The following is a 15,034-nucleotide window of genomic DNA, read 5'->3' on the forward strand; positions in this document are numbered from 1 at the left end:
AGAGTCCTGCACCTGGGAAGGAATAATAAACTGCACCAGTACAGGCTGGGAGGTGATCTGCTGGAAAGCAGCCCTGTGGAGAGGGACCTGGGAGTTCTGGTGGATAACAGTTATCCATGGGACAGTAATGACAACAATGTACCCTTGTGGCCAAGAAGGCAAACAGGATCCTGAGGTGCATTAAGAAGAGTGTGTCCAACAGATCAAGGGAGGTTCTCCTCTCCCTCTACTCTGCCCCAGTGAGACCCCATCTTGAATACTGTGTCCAGTTTAGGACTCCCCAGTTTAGGAGAGACAGGGATGGGCTGGAGAGAGTCCAGTGGAGGGCTACAAGGATGATTAGGGTCAGTGGAGGGCTACAAGGATGATTAGGGGACTGGAACACTGCCTCATGAGGAGAGGCTGAGGGACCTGGAACTTTTTAGTCTGGAGAGAAGAAGACTGAGAGGAGTTGTCATAAATACGTATAAATATCTGAGCTAATATTATAAATATCTGAGCTAATAGCTGGGCTGCCTGGGAGAAGAGGCCACCCCCCACCTGGCTACAGCCTCCCTTCAGGTAGTTGTAGACAGTAATAAGATCACCCCTGAGCCTCCTCTTCTCCAGGCTAAACACCCCCAGCTCCCTCAGCCTCTCCTCATAAGGTTTGTGTTCCAGGCCCCTCACCAGCTTTGTTGCCCTTCTCTGGACACCTTCCAGCACCTCAACATCGCTCTTGAATTGAGGGGCCCAGAAATGCATAAAAAATGGGGTGGGTTTTTTTGTGATAGTCTTGCATCTAAGAGATTATATACCTCTCCTTTCTGGAACTCAATATTAGCATGTTTTTGGGGAAATGCTTTTCCCCATACATGACATCTGCTGAAGAATTATTTTAAAGGCTTTCTGCATTGTTCTCAGAAGAGGAAAAAAAAAAAGAAAACCAAAATATTTATTTCCTTTTCTTTTTAACCCCGCTTCTTAAAAGAAACAGAAAAGTCCTGTCACACATAAAGCTGGAAATGTCTCAGCTGTTCCACATAAGCTTTAGAAGACACATTTGAAGGCATGAAGTTCTTCAAAAGCAACATGCATTTGTTGAAGGTCACTAACCAGACATTAGCTTTACTATAAACTCCTTTTAAATCAACTTTAAAAATACATGAACAGTATTTCCCTGAAGCAGTAGAGGCAGAAACATGTTTGCTTTCAGCACAGGCAGAAAAATACTTGCTTTCAGAGAACAACCACAAGAGAATCACTGCAATCCAGTGAAATTCACTGTTTTCAGAACTTACATATTCAACAGAGATTGAGAACTCACTTAGAGGGTTTGCCTTAGAGAGAAAAAAATAACATCAGGATGATCTGATCTTGGAGCAAAGAAACAATGAGGGCAAGCTGCTGTTAGCCTCAGGGATACAAATGCATGCAACTCTTTCCCTAAATGCTTAAAATTACGTACACACTAACGTATTTTACTAGATTGAGGTCAAAGCCATAAACTAAACTTCTACAGAGGGTGACCTGCCTCATTTAAGTAAAGATGCTTATTTGGAGGCTCTCTTGCAGTAACTGAAGTAAATCTCTGCTGCATTTCTGTTTAGATGGTGGTGTACTGCACAGCTCAGCATTTATTTAAACATCAAGCCACTGAGTTTCCCAAAAGCAGATTAAATTCTCCTAAATCCTATCTGAAATGCCCTCAGTTTGAGGTGTGATACATCTCACAGTGGCTGAGATTTAACTCGATTAGCTCAGCAGCACTAGAGCCGGTTTTAGCCCCAGTTGAATAAACAGCCAAAAGAACCTGCAGCAACACTGCCGCTGGTTAGCCCCATCTGAGATCATCACTCTGGAAGCTACAACACTTGTCAGAGAAAATGGTGGTTAATAATTAATCTTCACCACTATGGCATTGATGAGCAAAGCATGCTATTATCACAGAAGCAGATGCAGAAAGGCAGGATTTGCTGAAATTATTTCAGGGAGTGAGTGGCAGCACCCAGGTTTCCCAACACAGGGATCAGCATCCACAGAACCCCACCACCCATTAAAAGAAGAACTTTGATGCTCTGCACAAACAAAACAGGTTTGTAACAGCACAGGAAAAGTACTCTATTTTATAAATGAATACACCAAACAGAAGGAATTGCTAAACTTAGTCGCTGTGGATGTGCAACCAGCACAGCCTAACAGAGAAGCTCACACAGACTCTTACAAGAAGCAGATCATGCAATCATTGCAGTCTACTTATTTAAGCTACTTACTCCTCTCAGCAAGCTGCCTTCCTTCATGCGTGCCTGGAAAGCCTGGGAAATGCCTCTGGAAGTGCACATGTTCTCACAGAGCTCCATCATGCAGCTGCTCTCTCTGTGCAAGGCCTCCTTTCCCCTGCAGCTCTGCAACTGGGATAGATACTGCCACTTATCTCACGGCCTGAAAAACTAAGATTAGCTTCATTAAAGTTTACGAATATGCTCCCAGCACTGCCTGGGAGGAGGCTGTCTGGAAGGCAAAGCAGGTACCAGCTCAGCCATTTCACACTCCCTGCAACAATCTGATTTGTGGTGTGGCTCTAGCTGATCAACAGCAGCTGTGACCTTCGGAACTTGGCAAGCAAGCAAAGGAGCCCACCGAGGAAACGGAGCTTGGGCACTCTGCAGTCCAGTCACACAAGAAGTGAAAGATTACCCTACACAGTTCCTGAATGGCAGTGATGTTTTTAATTCTAAAAAATACTTTGTTAAAAAAGCTAAAAAAGAAAAAAAAAATATTAACAGAAAGATTAGATTCCTGAAAAGATTCATAGATTCAGAGACTCCTTTGGGTTAGAAGTGACCTCAGAGATGATTCAGTTCCAGCACCCTGCCATGGGCAGGGACACCTCCCACCAGCCCAGGTTGCTCAAGGTTTCATCCAGCCTGGCCTTGAACACCTTCAGGGAGGGGGTATCCACAACCTCCCTGGGCAACCTGTGCCAGTGTCTCCTCACCCTCACTCTCAACAATTTTTATCTCCTCTCCAGTATCAATCTCCCCTCATCCAGCTTAAAGCCATTGCCCCTTGTCCTGTCACTCCCAGCCCTTGTCCAGTGTCCCTTCCCAATAATCCTGGAGCCTCTTCAGGTGCTGGAAGGTGGCTCCAAGTAGACCTTGTCTCCTCCAGCTTGAACAGCCCCAGTTTTCCCAGCCTGTCCCCAGCTTTCTTGCAGGCCACCTTCATAACTAAGTAGTCATCAAATTGTATTTCTAACTTCCTCCATCTGGCAAAAAAAATAAAAAAGCAAACTCCTAACTGCAATGCTCAGCTGATGCATTTTTTAAATTATTATTATTATTTCTAGAACAATTTCTCAAAATCAGAGGTGCAGACAAGACTAAACTCTGTCAAATATAACTGTAATGATCTGACACAGAATTCCACCTCACTGTGTGCTCTATCAGCAAACCTGCACACAAGCCCACAGGCAGGTGAAGAGTTCCAGACTGTCACATCTTCCACTCAGCGACAACACTGAGCTCTACATGAAGCACCACTGAAGAGCCTTCAGTTATGCTTTGATGTCAAATAGTTTGTTGAACTGGGGTCTGTTGACAGCTCTGCTGAATGAGGTGCTCAAAAGGAATTGTAAAGTAGTATTTATTGTGGCTTCAAAACCAGGGATCACAGGCATCTTTCAACACTGAATTAACAATGATATCAACTACGTCCAGTTTTGCTGCCCCCAGCACAAAAAGGACATGGAGCTGCTAGAGAGGGTCCAGGGGAGGCCATGGAGATGATAAAAGGGTCGGAGAACTTCCTTTATGGGGACAGGCTGAGAGAACTGGGCGGGTCTCCAGGGACATCTACTAGTGCCACAGGTGAGCACAAAGTCCCCCTATACTCACAACAAGGAAGTATTTCATACACTGGCAGACAAAAGGAGATTTTCAATCCACTTTTGTCAGAAGTAATTGGGGGTTTTAGATGTCAGAAACTGGAATTCTGCTTCATCCAGTACATTAAACAACTGTAAAACCAGCACTTTTTACATAAGCTCTATGGCTTAATGCATCATTTCATCCCAAGTTCAGAAGTGGTCACCCAAACACCTCTTTGTTCTGCTGCCAAACCACACAAACTCCCAGCACAGAGCCTCCAGCACCAGCAGTTAACTGAAGTTCCTACTTGTCTTCTGACCTCTGACTCACAGCCTTTTCTGAGTAACCACTATAGCATCCACCAGAACACAAACACCACCTACAACTGGTCGTCTTTAACAAAGAGTTGGAAATATCCTTCCCAAACAGCAACACATGATCCTTTGGACTTTATGACTCCAGAGGTCCCTTCCAATCCTTACCATTCTATGATTCCAAGGTTCTGTGATTTTATGATCTTATGATTCTATGACTTTGTGATTCTACAATTCTGATTCTATGATTATTCAACCTTCAGCTGTCACATGAACCATTGCCATAATTATACTACTTACAAGCTTCCATCTGTGAAGAAAGTGTCATTAATGCTAAGTGTTGGGTCTTCACTATCCACTCTGCCAACACAAATGGTGACAGGTACTCTCATAGAAAGTGGAAAAGTCCCAGCTGCAGCTAAGGAATGTACCTAGCACACAATTTATCCACACACCAATATGCTGCTTAGAAGGGTTGAAATCTCTCCCTCATGGCAGAGGAAAAAAAAAAAAGCAATAGGTAACACCCATAAGATCAAGTCCTAGCTGATGCAAACTAGGTGGTCTCCTAAACTAATCCTACAATCATAGAATAGCTCTGCTTGGAAAGGCCCTTTAAGATCATCCACTACACCCATCAACTCAACACCACCATGGACATTAAACAATGTCCCCATGTGCCATGGCCGCATGTTTCTTGCCAGGGATGGCAACTCCACCACCTCCCTGGTTAGCCTGTTCATTGGAACAATGAACAAAGAAATTGCTCCTTATGGCCGACCTAAACCTCAGCTGGTACACAGAATCACAGACAGTTAGGGGTTGGAAAGGACTTCCTAAGTTCATCCAGTCTAACTCCCCTGCCAGAGCAGGATCACCAAGGGCAGCTCACACAGGAATACATTCAAGTGGGCTTTGAAAGTATCCAGAGAAGAAGACTCCATAGCCTCTCTGGGCAGCCTTTTAAAGGGCTGTATTACCCTCATAGTGAAAAAGGTTTTCCCTTCTTTTCTCCTGGAACCTCCTCCGCTCCGGCCTGCACCCATTGCTCCTTGTCCTATCACTGGGCCTCACTGAGCAGAGCTTGGATCTGTCCTCCCAACATTGCCTTTCACATCTTTATAAACATGAATGAGGTCACCTCTCATCTCAACACAGATCTGCCCAAGTATTACTTTTTATGCCCTGCTCCAAGACAGAACATGCAAACAGAGTTTAAGACATGAAACACCTATCTGCCTGAAGGTTCAGCTGCTCCAGATCTCCTGAGGAAAAGAAAATCCCATCCATGCCTGCTGGAGAAGCAGGTAAGGCTGCCAGCACAGATAAAAGCTCTCCTGCCAGCCTGCAGCTCAAGAACAGAACACGCTGTGTTCAGGTTAACTAATAAACATTGGCTTGCTCTGAAAAGGTCACCATGTGTTGCTGTAAAATGTCTCTGCTACCTCCCAGTCAGGCCAAGTCTTGCACAGGAGTTCAACTTCTCTTGCTAGAAGGATCATAAGATGATGGAACCAGGCAAATGAAACCAGTGCCCCAGCCTATCATTACGGGGTGCATCCTGGGGGAAACAAAAGGAGAAGTGGGACCCCGAGGCTAAAAGATGTTCCCAGAGAGACCATATAAAGCCCATGCACACAGCACTCCCCTGGCACCCTGACAATACCCAGAAAGGTTACATTCCTTGGCAAAGACAAAAGGGAATACTTTCCACTGCTACTCTCTCCTCCCTCTTGGTGCTTCACACGGACAAGAGGGTTCAGCCTCTTCAATGCTTTCCTAATCTTCCTCCACTTCTTCACTCTAGAAGGATTTTCATCGAACATAAATTGTGTCAAAACACCCCAGAACGCCAATTTAGACTGATTTGGTATCCAGAGTTATTAAGAAGTCTTTATGTCCGGGTGTGAGCCAGACCGGAACTGGCTCTGCGCATGGCTGTGAGTTCCCAGCTCAGGCTCTGCTCACTGAGGCACTTTTCTGCAGTTCAGGGGAGGTTTGCACAGCCAGGGGCTTGCTTCTAGGAAGAGCAGAATTCCTGCCAAGGGCTGGATGAAGAAAGGCTCTGACTTGGACTTGCTCCTGGGCACACCAAGGGCACCGCTATAGCTTCTGCGCTTCTTTAGCGGGCAGGAAGGTAGACGTGGCAAGTGGAGGTTGTTTCTTATCATCCTACACTTGTTCTGTGGGAGAACAGACCAACTCCCACCTGGCTACAGCCTCCTTTAAGGGAGCTGTAGAGAGCATGGAGTTTTTCACCAGTCTCCCCTTATCTAGGTTAAACACCCCCAGTTCCCTTACCTGCTCCTCAACAGCCCTGTTCTCCAGACCCTTCACCAGCTTTGTTGCCCTTCTCTGGACCTGCTCCAGTGGCTTGATGAGGGTGCCTTCACCCTGTTGTCCTGATCACTGATGAAGACATTTGTCCAGTACCATCTTCCAGTGGATAACAAGCAAATTATTAATCACACACAGCTTTAGTTTCTCAAGACAAAACCAACAGCATCACTGCTAAAAGAAAAAGCCAAGTCCTTGTCTGGTTTCAGCCTTGTTTTTTTTGCACTCTGTCAGGGCACAAGGTGTGAACATAGATGACGGAAGTCCATCAGCCAACAACAGACAACTCCATCTGCAGTCTGCTGGGTGGATGGACAGACAAACATTTCTAGTTTGTAGGCATCTTTCTGCCTTGATTTCTTCAGTAGTATCTGGAGCTTTTTAATGCTGATTCATTGTTATTCTGAGAGCGTATTTTCCTATTTTCTGGCTCAGGAAGTTGCTTATTTCTGGCTTGTGCCATGCAGACCTATTTCTGACTTTCCTTAATAGCTTCAGATTGGTTAAAACAGAGGTTAAAAATTCATAATAAATCACAACTACTTTCGTCATCTCTCTTGGTTAATACATATGCACCTAAAATATAGCTGGCATCACTTTGCAGTTGGTGCAATAAAAGAAGAACAGAAAGAATTTATCCACAACAAGAAATGCTTGAATTACCCTGAAATTTCAGACAACGCCTACTAGGAACAGGTGGGACAATTTCAGACTGGAGTTTGTGGAAGCTAGAAGGGTTCACCAGGGTATTTTCTGTGTTGTCAACAAAGCTGTCTAGAAGGTTTTCCAGTCCAGATGGGACTAAACAACAAAGCACCAGTGGCATCAGAATAACCGCCAATATAACAAGTCTGGTGCAGTCAGAGAGGAAATGATAATTTAAATAAAGATATAAAGATCTGGGGGTGCTGATCGATACCCGCCTGAACATGAGCCAGCAGTGTGCCCAGGTGGCCAAGAGAGCCAGTGGCATCCTGGCCTGCATCAGGAATGGTGTGGTCAGCAGGAGCAGGGAGGTCATTCTGCCCCTGTACTCTGCACTGGTTAGACCACACCTTGAGGACTGTGTTCAGTTCTGGGCCCCCCAGTTTAGGAGGGACATTGAGATAGAATCATAGAATCATAGAATCAACCAGGTTGGAAGAGACCTCCAAGATCATCCAGTCCAACCTATCACCCAGCCCTATCCAATCAACTAGACTATGTCACTAAGTGCCTCATCCAGGCTTTCCTTGAAGACCCTTGAGTGTGTCCAGAGAAGGGCTATGAGGCTGCTGAGAGGCCTTGAGCACAGCCCTACAAGGAGAGGCTGAGGGAGCTGGGATTGTTTAGCCTGGAGAAGAGGAGGCTCAGGGGTGACCTTATTGCTGTCTACAACTACCTGAGGGGTGGTTGTGGCCAGGAGGAGGTTGCTCTCTTCTCTCAGGTGGCCAGCACCAGAACAAGAGGACACAGCCTCAGGCTGCGCCAGGGGAGATTTAGGCTTGAGGTGAGGAGAAAGTTCTTCACTGAGAGAGTCATTGGACACTGGAATGGGCTGCCCGGGGAGGTGGTGGAGTCGCCGTCCCTGGGGCTGTTCAAGGCAAGATTGGACGTGGCACTTGGTGCCATGGTCTAGCCTTGAGCTCTGTGGTAAGGGTTGGACTTGATGATCTGTGAGGTCTCTTCCAACCCTGATAATACTGTGATACTGTGAAACTCAGAAACCCTCCTCTTAACCAAGCAGAGAGAATTTGGAGAGTAGGGGAAAATTCTATGCTTCAGCACTTAGCATCCATACAGAAACACACTCTGACCTTTGAAAGCACGTAAGAATCACAGAATCACAGAAACATCCAAGTTGGAAAAGGCCCTCCAGATCACCAAGTCTAACCTAGAACCCTACTCTACAAGATTCATCTTAAACCATATCCCTAAGCACCACATCCAAACAATCCTTAAACACAGCCAGGGTTGGTGATGCCACCACCTCCCTGGCAGCTCATTCCAGTGCCTGACCACTGTCTCCATGAAAAGTTTTCCTAATGTCCAATCTAAACCTACTCAGTCTCAGCTTAAGGCTGTTCCCTCTTCTTCTGTCTCCAATTACGTCTGAGAAGAGATCAGCAGCAGCCTCTCCATAATGTCCCTCCAGGTAGTTGTGGACAGCAGTGAGGTCTCCCCTCAGCCTTCTCTTCCCCAAACCAACTATCCCCAGCTCCCTCAGTCATTACTCACAAGATTTATTCTCCACCCCTTCACCAGCTTCACTGCACTCCTCTGGACCCACTCCAGCACCTCCACATCTCTCTTGTGTGGAGGTGGCCAAACCTGAACACACTACTCGAGGTGTGGCCTCACCAAAGCCAAGTACAAGGGGACAATCACCTCCCTACACCTGCTGGGCACAGTATTTTTAATACAAGCCAGGATGCCATTGGCCCTCTTGGCTGCCTGGGCACACTGCTGGCTCATATTCAGCTCCTGTCTATTCCAACCCCAAGAGCCCTTTCTGCCAGGCAGCTTTCCAGCCACTCTGTCCCAAGCCTGTAGCATTGCTTAGAGTTGTTGTAACCCAAGTGCAGGACCTGGCATTTGGCTTTGTTGAAACTCATCCCGTTAATATCCAAGTCCCCCTGAAGAGCCTCTCTACCCTCATTCAAATCAACACTGCCACTTAACTTGGTGTCATCTGCAATCTTACTGATGACACTCTCTATGCCTGAATCAAGGTTGCCAATAAAGATGTTAAAGAGAAGTGGTCCCAACACAAATCTCTGAGGAACACCACTAGTGACTGGCTCCCAGCTGGATCTAACTCCATTGACCACCACTCTCTGGGCCCTCCTGTCCACCCAGTGCTTTATCCAGGAGACTGTGCTCAGCCAAGCCATGAGTAGCCAATTCGTCTACAAGAATCTTGTGGGGAACAGTATCAAAGGCTTTCTGAAAGTCTAGGAATACAACATGGACAGCCTTTCCATCAGCCAGTAGCTGGGTTCTCTTGTCAGAGAAGGAGATCAGGTTAGTCAGGCAGGACCTGCCCCTCATGAATCCATGCTGACTTGGCCTGATTGCCCGGTTGTTGTCTATATGGCACACAATGGCATTTGAGATGACCTGCTCCATGACATTCCCTGGTACCAAGGTCAGACTGACAGGTTTACAGTTTCACAGATCTTCCTTTCTGCCCTTCTTGTAGGGGGCAATATTTGCAGGTGTAGGTGTCACATTTGCAACCCTCCAGCCCATTTGCACTTCCCCAGTTAGCCAGGAGTTCTGAAATAACAGAAAGTGGCTTGGCAAAAACATCTGTCAACTCCCTTAGCACCCTTGCATGCAGCCCAGCTGGCCCAATGGACCTGTGTACATCTAAGCGGCACAGCATGTCAGTGACCACCTCCTCACTTATTGCCCTCAATCCGATTCCTCCCGGACTCCTACTTCATGAGAGTGGGTGTCCAGGGTACTGCTGGATCCAACGCTAAAGACTGAGGCAAAGTAGGTATTGAGCACCTCAGCCTCTCCTCGTCCTTAGTCACTAGGATTTCCTCTGCATTCAATACAAGATGGAGACTTTCTTTCATCCTCGTTTTGCTGTTAAAGAAATTATAGAAACATTTTTTATTATCTTTAACAGCTGTAGCTTGGTTAAGCTCTAGCTGTGCTTTGGCTCTCCTAATTTTCTCCCTACATAGTTTTGCTACATCTTTATAGGCCTCACAAGAGACATTGCCCCCTCTTCCAAAGGCCACAGACTCTCCTTTTGTTCTTGAGGTCCAGCCAAAGGTCCCTATTTAGCCAGGCTGGACACCTTCTTGACGACTTGTCTTCTAGCACACAGGCACAGCCTGCTGCTGTACCTTTAAGATTCTTGAAGTGAGTCCAACCCTCCTCGAAGGAACTGCTGAGAAGGGCCTGTGAGGATAGGCTGAGTGGCAGTGGTTTGGAAGTGGAGCAGGCAGAGTCAGGTTGGACATCAGGAAGAAGTTGTGCACAGCGAGGGTGGGGAAACCCTGGCACAGGCTGCCCAGGGAGATGGTGGAGGCTCCATCTCTGCAGACATTGAAGATCAGACTGGATACAGCTGTGGACAGCCTGCTCTAGTTGGAGAGGTCCCTGATGCCTGCCGGGGGAGGTTGCACAAGATGTCCCTTGAAGGTAACTTCCAAGCTGACACATTCTGTGATCTGTGATTTTCCAAGATGGACAGGTTACAGCAAACCTGATCCTTGAATTTATACCACCCACAACATAATAATAGTTAGGCAAATGACTCATGGATCCAGGAAGGATGTCTTCCATGCTCTCCACATGAGCACACAGCAGCCACAGCCAACTGTCACCTTGTAAAGCATCACAATTATTTTTCAGTTCTGGAAATAGCAAAGCAGCATTTATAGGAAGCAACTGAATACAGCTGGTCCTATGGCAATCTGTGCTGCTCTGGAGTATAAGCTATACATTAAAAAAAAAACCAACCAGAAATACAAAACAAAACAAAACAAAACAACCAAAACCAAACCAAACCAAAAAAAAAAACAGAAAACAAAAAATGTATCCTATAAAGAAACTTCAAACAACATCCCCATGGCATGCAACCAGGGATCGCACAGTGAAAAGCTCTCAGAATGTATAAATCAGATAAAGCTGCTCAAAAACACTGAGAAAAAAAAAGTGCTAAAAAAACAGGTCCCACTCAGGAAGAGCAACACAACCTGTTCCAGCTCCTCCATCTGACCTGGCTGATTAAGATATCCATTTTGGTATTTTCAGTTGAACACAGAGCAGAATAAAACCTTCTCATGGCCAGCTGATATCCACTAATACCATGTTTAAACATTATATTAGTTCCTTTTTTTCACAGTATGTGAGAAAAGCCTTTCCATCATCGAGTGGCTGGGTTCTCTTGTCAGAAAAGGACATCAGGATAGTCAGGCAAGACCTGCCTCTCATGAATCCATGCTGACTTGGCCTGATCCCCTGGTTGTTGTCTATACAGTGTTAATTGGAATGGGCTGCCCAGGGAGGTGGTGGAGGCACCGTCCCTGGATGTGTTCAAGAAAAGACTGGATGAGGCACTTGGTGCCATGTTCTAGTTGACTGGATAGGGCTGGGTGCTAGGTTGGACTGGATGATCTTGGAGGTCTCTTCCAACCTGGTTGATTCTATGATTCTATGAAAGACTGAAGAGATCTCAACTTTAAAAGGAACAGAGTAATACAAACATTTTAAGTCAACAGGCAAAGGAAATCCAGTGTCTGGTGCTATAGAGAGTCAGAGAAATTCACATTCTCACATATGAGTAAATGTTTACGTTGGGTTTTATGTTGGGGTTTTGTTGCTGTTGTTGTTGTTGCTGTTTTTAAGTAACACTTCTTGAGTGTAACCTCTTTGTGGTTACAAACTAATCTGCACCAAAAAAAAAATAGTAACAACCCTGCAAAACAACCCTGTACCACGGGCACAGAAGAAAAGATGATTAAGTCATAGATTCTTCTGCCAGATCAGCCTAGAACATACTGAGTGAAACATGCTTCTACAGCATGAAAATAGGCATCTTGAAGAGCCAGGGAAAATGGACCAGAAGAAGCAGGCAGAGATTTCAGTAAGCTTTGATGTCAGTGTTCATGCAACACACTCCAATCTTTTTAGAACTGTTTTTGTGTTCATAGAATCATAGAATCAAGCAGGTTGGAAGACATCTCCAAGATCATCCAGTCCAACCTAGCACCCAGCCCTAGCCAGTCAACCAGACCATGGCACTAAGTGCCTCATCCAGGCTTTGCTTCAACACCTCCAGGGATGGTGACTCCACCACCTCCCTGGGCAGCCCATTCCAATGCCAATCACTCTTTCTGCCAACAACTTCCTCATAACATCCAGCCTAGACCTCCCCTGGCACAACTTGAGACTGTGTCCTCCTGTTCTGTTGCTGGTTGCATGGCAGAAGAGACCAACCCCTTCCTGGCTACAGCTTCCCTTTGTAGGCAGCAGTGAGGTCACCCTGAGCCTCCTCTTCTCCAGGCTAAACACCCCCAGCTCCCTCAGCCTCTTCTCATAGAATTTAGACCCCTCACCAGCTTTGTCGCCCTTCTCTGGACACATTCAAATATATCAACATCTCTCTTGAATTGAGGAGCCCAGAACTGGACACAATACTCAAGGTTCACCAAGAACCACACACAATGATGTGGGGATCTGAGGATTATCTGCTCCCACAGCATCCTCATAGGCAAGATCAGGCAAATGGGGGTGGTAGAAATGTGGCTGACGGACAGAGCTCAGAGTGCTGTGGTCAGTAACCAGGTGGGGGTTGGTCTCCTCTCCCAGGTATCCAGTGACAGAAAAAGAGGACATAGCCTCAAGCTGTGCCAGGGGAGGTTCAGGCTCGATGTTAGGAAGAAGTTCTTCACTGAAAGAGTGATTGGCACTGGAATGGGCTGCCTGGGGAGATGGAGTCACCATCCCTGGAGGTGTTTAAAAGGAGGCTGGATGAGGAACTTAATTTAGTTAATTTAGAAGGGTTTAGTTAATTAGAAGGGTTGGGTGATAGGTTGGACTCAATGATCCCAGAGGTCTCTTCCAACCTGATTAATTCTGTGATTCTGAGTAAGGCAGGGTCTAATTGCAGGGCTCCACAAAGCTGTGCTTCCCAAGGGTCAGTACTCGGTCCAGCCCTGTTCAATATGTTCATCAATGACCTGGATGAAGGGACAAAGTGGACCTCAGCCAATTTGCTGATGACACCGAACCAGAAGGGAGTAGCTGACACCCCCTGAGGCTGTGCTTCCATCCAGTGTGATGTGAACAGGCTGGACAGCTGAGCAGAGGGGAATCTCAAAAAGTTCACCAAGTGCAAGAGTAGGGTTCTGCATCTGGGCAGGAGCAATCCCACAGATCAGTAGAGGTGAGGGGGGCGGAACCTACTGAGAAGCAGTTCCAAGAAGAAGGACTTGTGGGAGTTCTGGAGACAACAGGATGACCATAAGTCAGCAGTGTGCCCCTATGGCCAGTAAGGCCAGAGGCACCTTGGAGGGCATAAAAAGGGTGGGACATCCCTCTCTACTCCATCCTAGTAATGAGACCTCATCTTGAGTATTGTGTCAAGTTTTGGACTCCCCAATTCAAGAAGGACAGGGAACAGAATGAAACACCTGATGAAGAAAGGCTGAGGGACTTGGGACCTTTTAGTCTGGAGAAGGCTGAGGTCTTTCAGTCTTTCCTCCTCATAGAGATGCTCCAGGCCCCTCAGCATCTTCAGAACCCCTGCTGGAATCTCTCCAGTAGTTTCCTGTCTCTCCTGAACTGAGTCATCGAGAACTGGACCCAGGACTCCAGATGTGGCCTCACCAGGACAGGACAGAGCAGAGGAGAACCTCCGTTGACCTACTACCCACACTTTTCTTCATGCACTGCAGGAGACCACTTGTTTTCTTGGCCACAAGAACACATTGCCAGCTCATGGTGAACCTGTTGTCCCCCAGCACTCGTAGCTCCTTCTCTTTGGAGCTGCTTTCCAGCAGGTCACCCCTCACCTGTACTGCTGCAGGTTATTGTTTCTCCCCAGTAATAAAGAAACAAGAAGCATTGTTTCGCTTGGGTGTTATTTGAGTCCAACTGTTTCCACCACTGCTGATCACCAGGACAGGACATCAGAAGACATTCTGCAAGCTCCATTGAAAAGGCAAAGCATGAGGAACTGAGGGCACACCAGAGCTGCTGGTTCTGCTCAATGCTTTCTCCTGCTCCATCAGCAATCCTTGCACTCTCTCAGACTCAACAGGCAAAGTTGTCGTGCTCTGCAGTTCTTCCTTCTCTCCCTTCTTGCAGATGTACAAAGAAGTCAAACATTTCTGACTTACTGTGGTTTGATGAGTGGCTGTTTGCTGACCTCTATTAACTGACTCATGGAAAAAAATGCAAATGTAAAATAAAGCTTGCTCTGGTACCCTCACTGGCTGTGCCTGCCTTTATGCATTCCCTAGGTTGTGCAGCAACACCAGGGTGTTCCTTCCAAACACGGAGGAAGGAAGGCTGATTCTTTTGATCTGGGGATTTGCTTGGTTGAGTGCTCTCTGCACTTGCAAGCATATGGCTGAATGATGCAAGGGCTCAACAGGGCTTGTAGCTGCCTAATGCAGAATGGTAAGGCCTTGGAAGGAACCTCTGGAGACCATCCAGTCCAACCCCACTGCCAAGGCAGGGTCACCTAGAGAAGGTCACACAGGAACACATACAAGTGGGGAATGTCTCCAGAAATGAAGACTCTGCAATCTCTCTGGGCAACCTGCTCCAGGGCTCCATTATCCTTCAGTTGAAGAAGTTCTATCTGATGTCCAGATGGAATTTTTCATGTTCCAGGTTGTGCCCAGTACCCCTTGTTCTGTGAGCCTGGCCCCATCCTCCTGACACCCACTCTTGAAGCACTGGTCAGCATTGATGAGATTCCCCCCTTCAGCCTTTTCTTCTCCAGACTTAAAGTCTCTCAGTCTTTCTTCCTCTCAGAGATGTTCCAGTCCTCTTGGCCCTTTGCTGTAATCCCTCCAGCACATC

At 46.6% G+C, this 15,034-nt stretch overlaps 1 protein-coding gene across 2 annotated transcripts in view; it reads right to left on the reverse strand.

The window, feature by feature from the left end:
• The window catches only part of MCTP1 (multiple C2 and transmembrane domain containing 1), a 411,441-nt gene that overhangs the window by 352,838 nt on the left and 43,569 nt on the right, over window positions 1–15,034 (reverse strand). Inside the window, exon 1 of one of the 2 annotated variants that reach the window (XM_064140771.1) lies at window positions 2,253–2,365. The exons of the other annotated variant lie outside the window; for it this stretch is intronic. Within the exon in view, the coding sequence (XP_063996841.1) occupies window positions 2,253–2,342 (90 nt within the window). The 5' untranslated portion in view covers window positions 2,343–2,365. Of the gene's footprint in view, window positions 1–2,252; window positions 2,366–15,034 lie in introns of those variants that run through there. 2 annotated transcript variants of the gene reach the window in all.

Source organism: Pogoniulus pusillus, chromosome Z (assembly GCF_015220805.1).
Source record: "Pogoniulus pusillus isolate bPogPus1 chromosome Z, bPogPus1.pri, whole genome shotgun sequence".
NCBI lineage: Eukaryota > Metazoa > Chordata > Aves > Piciformes > Lybiidae > Pogoniulus > Pogoniulus pusillus.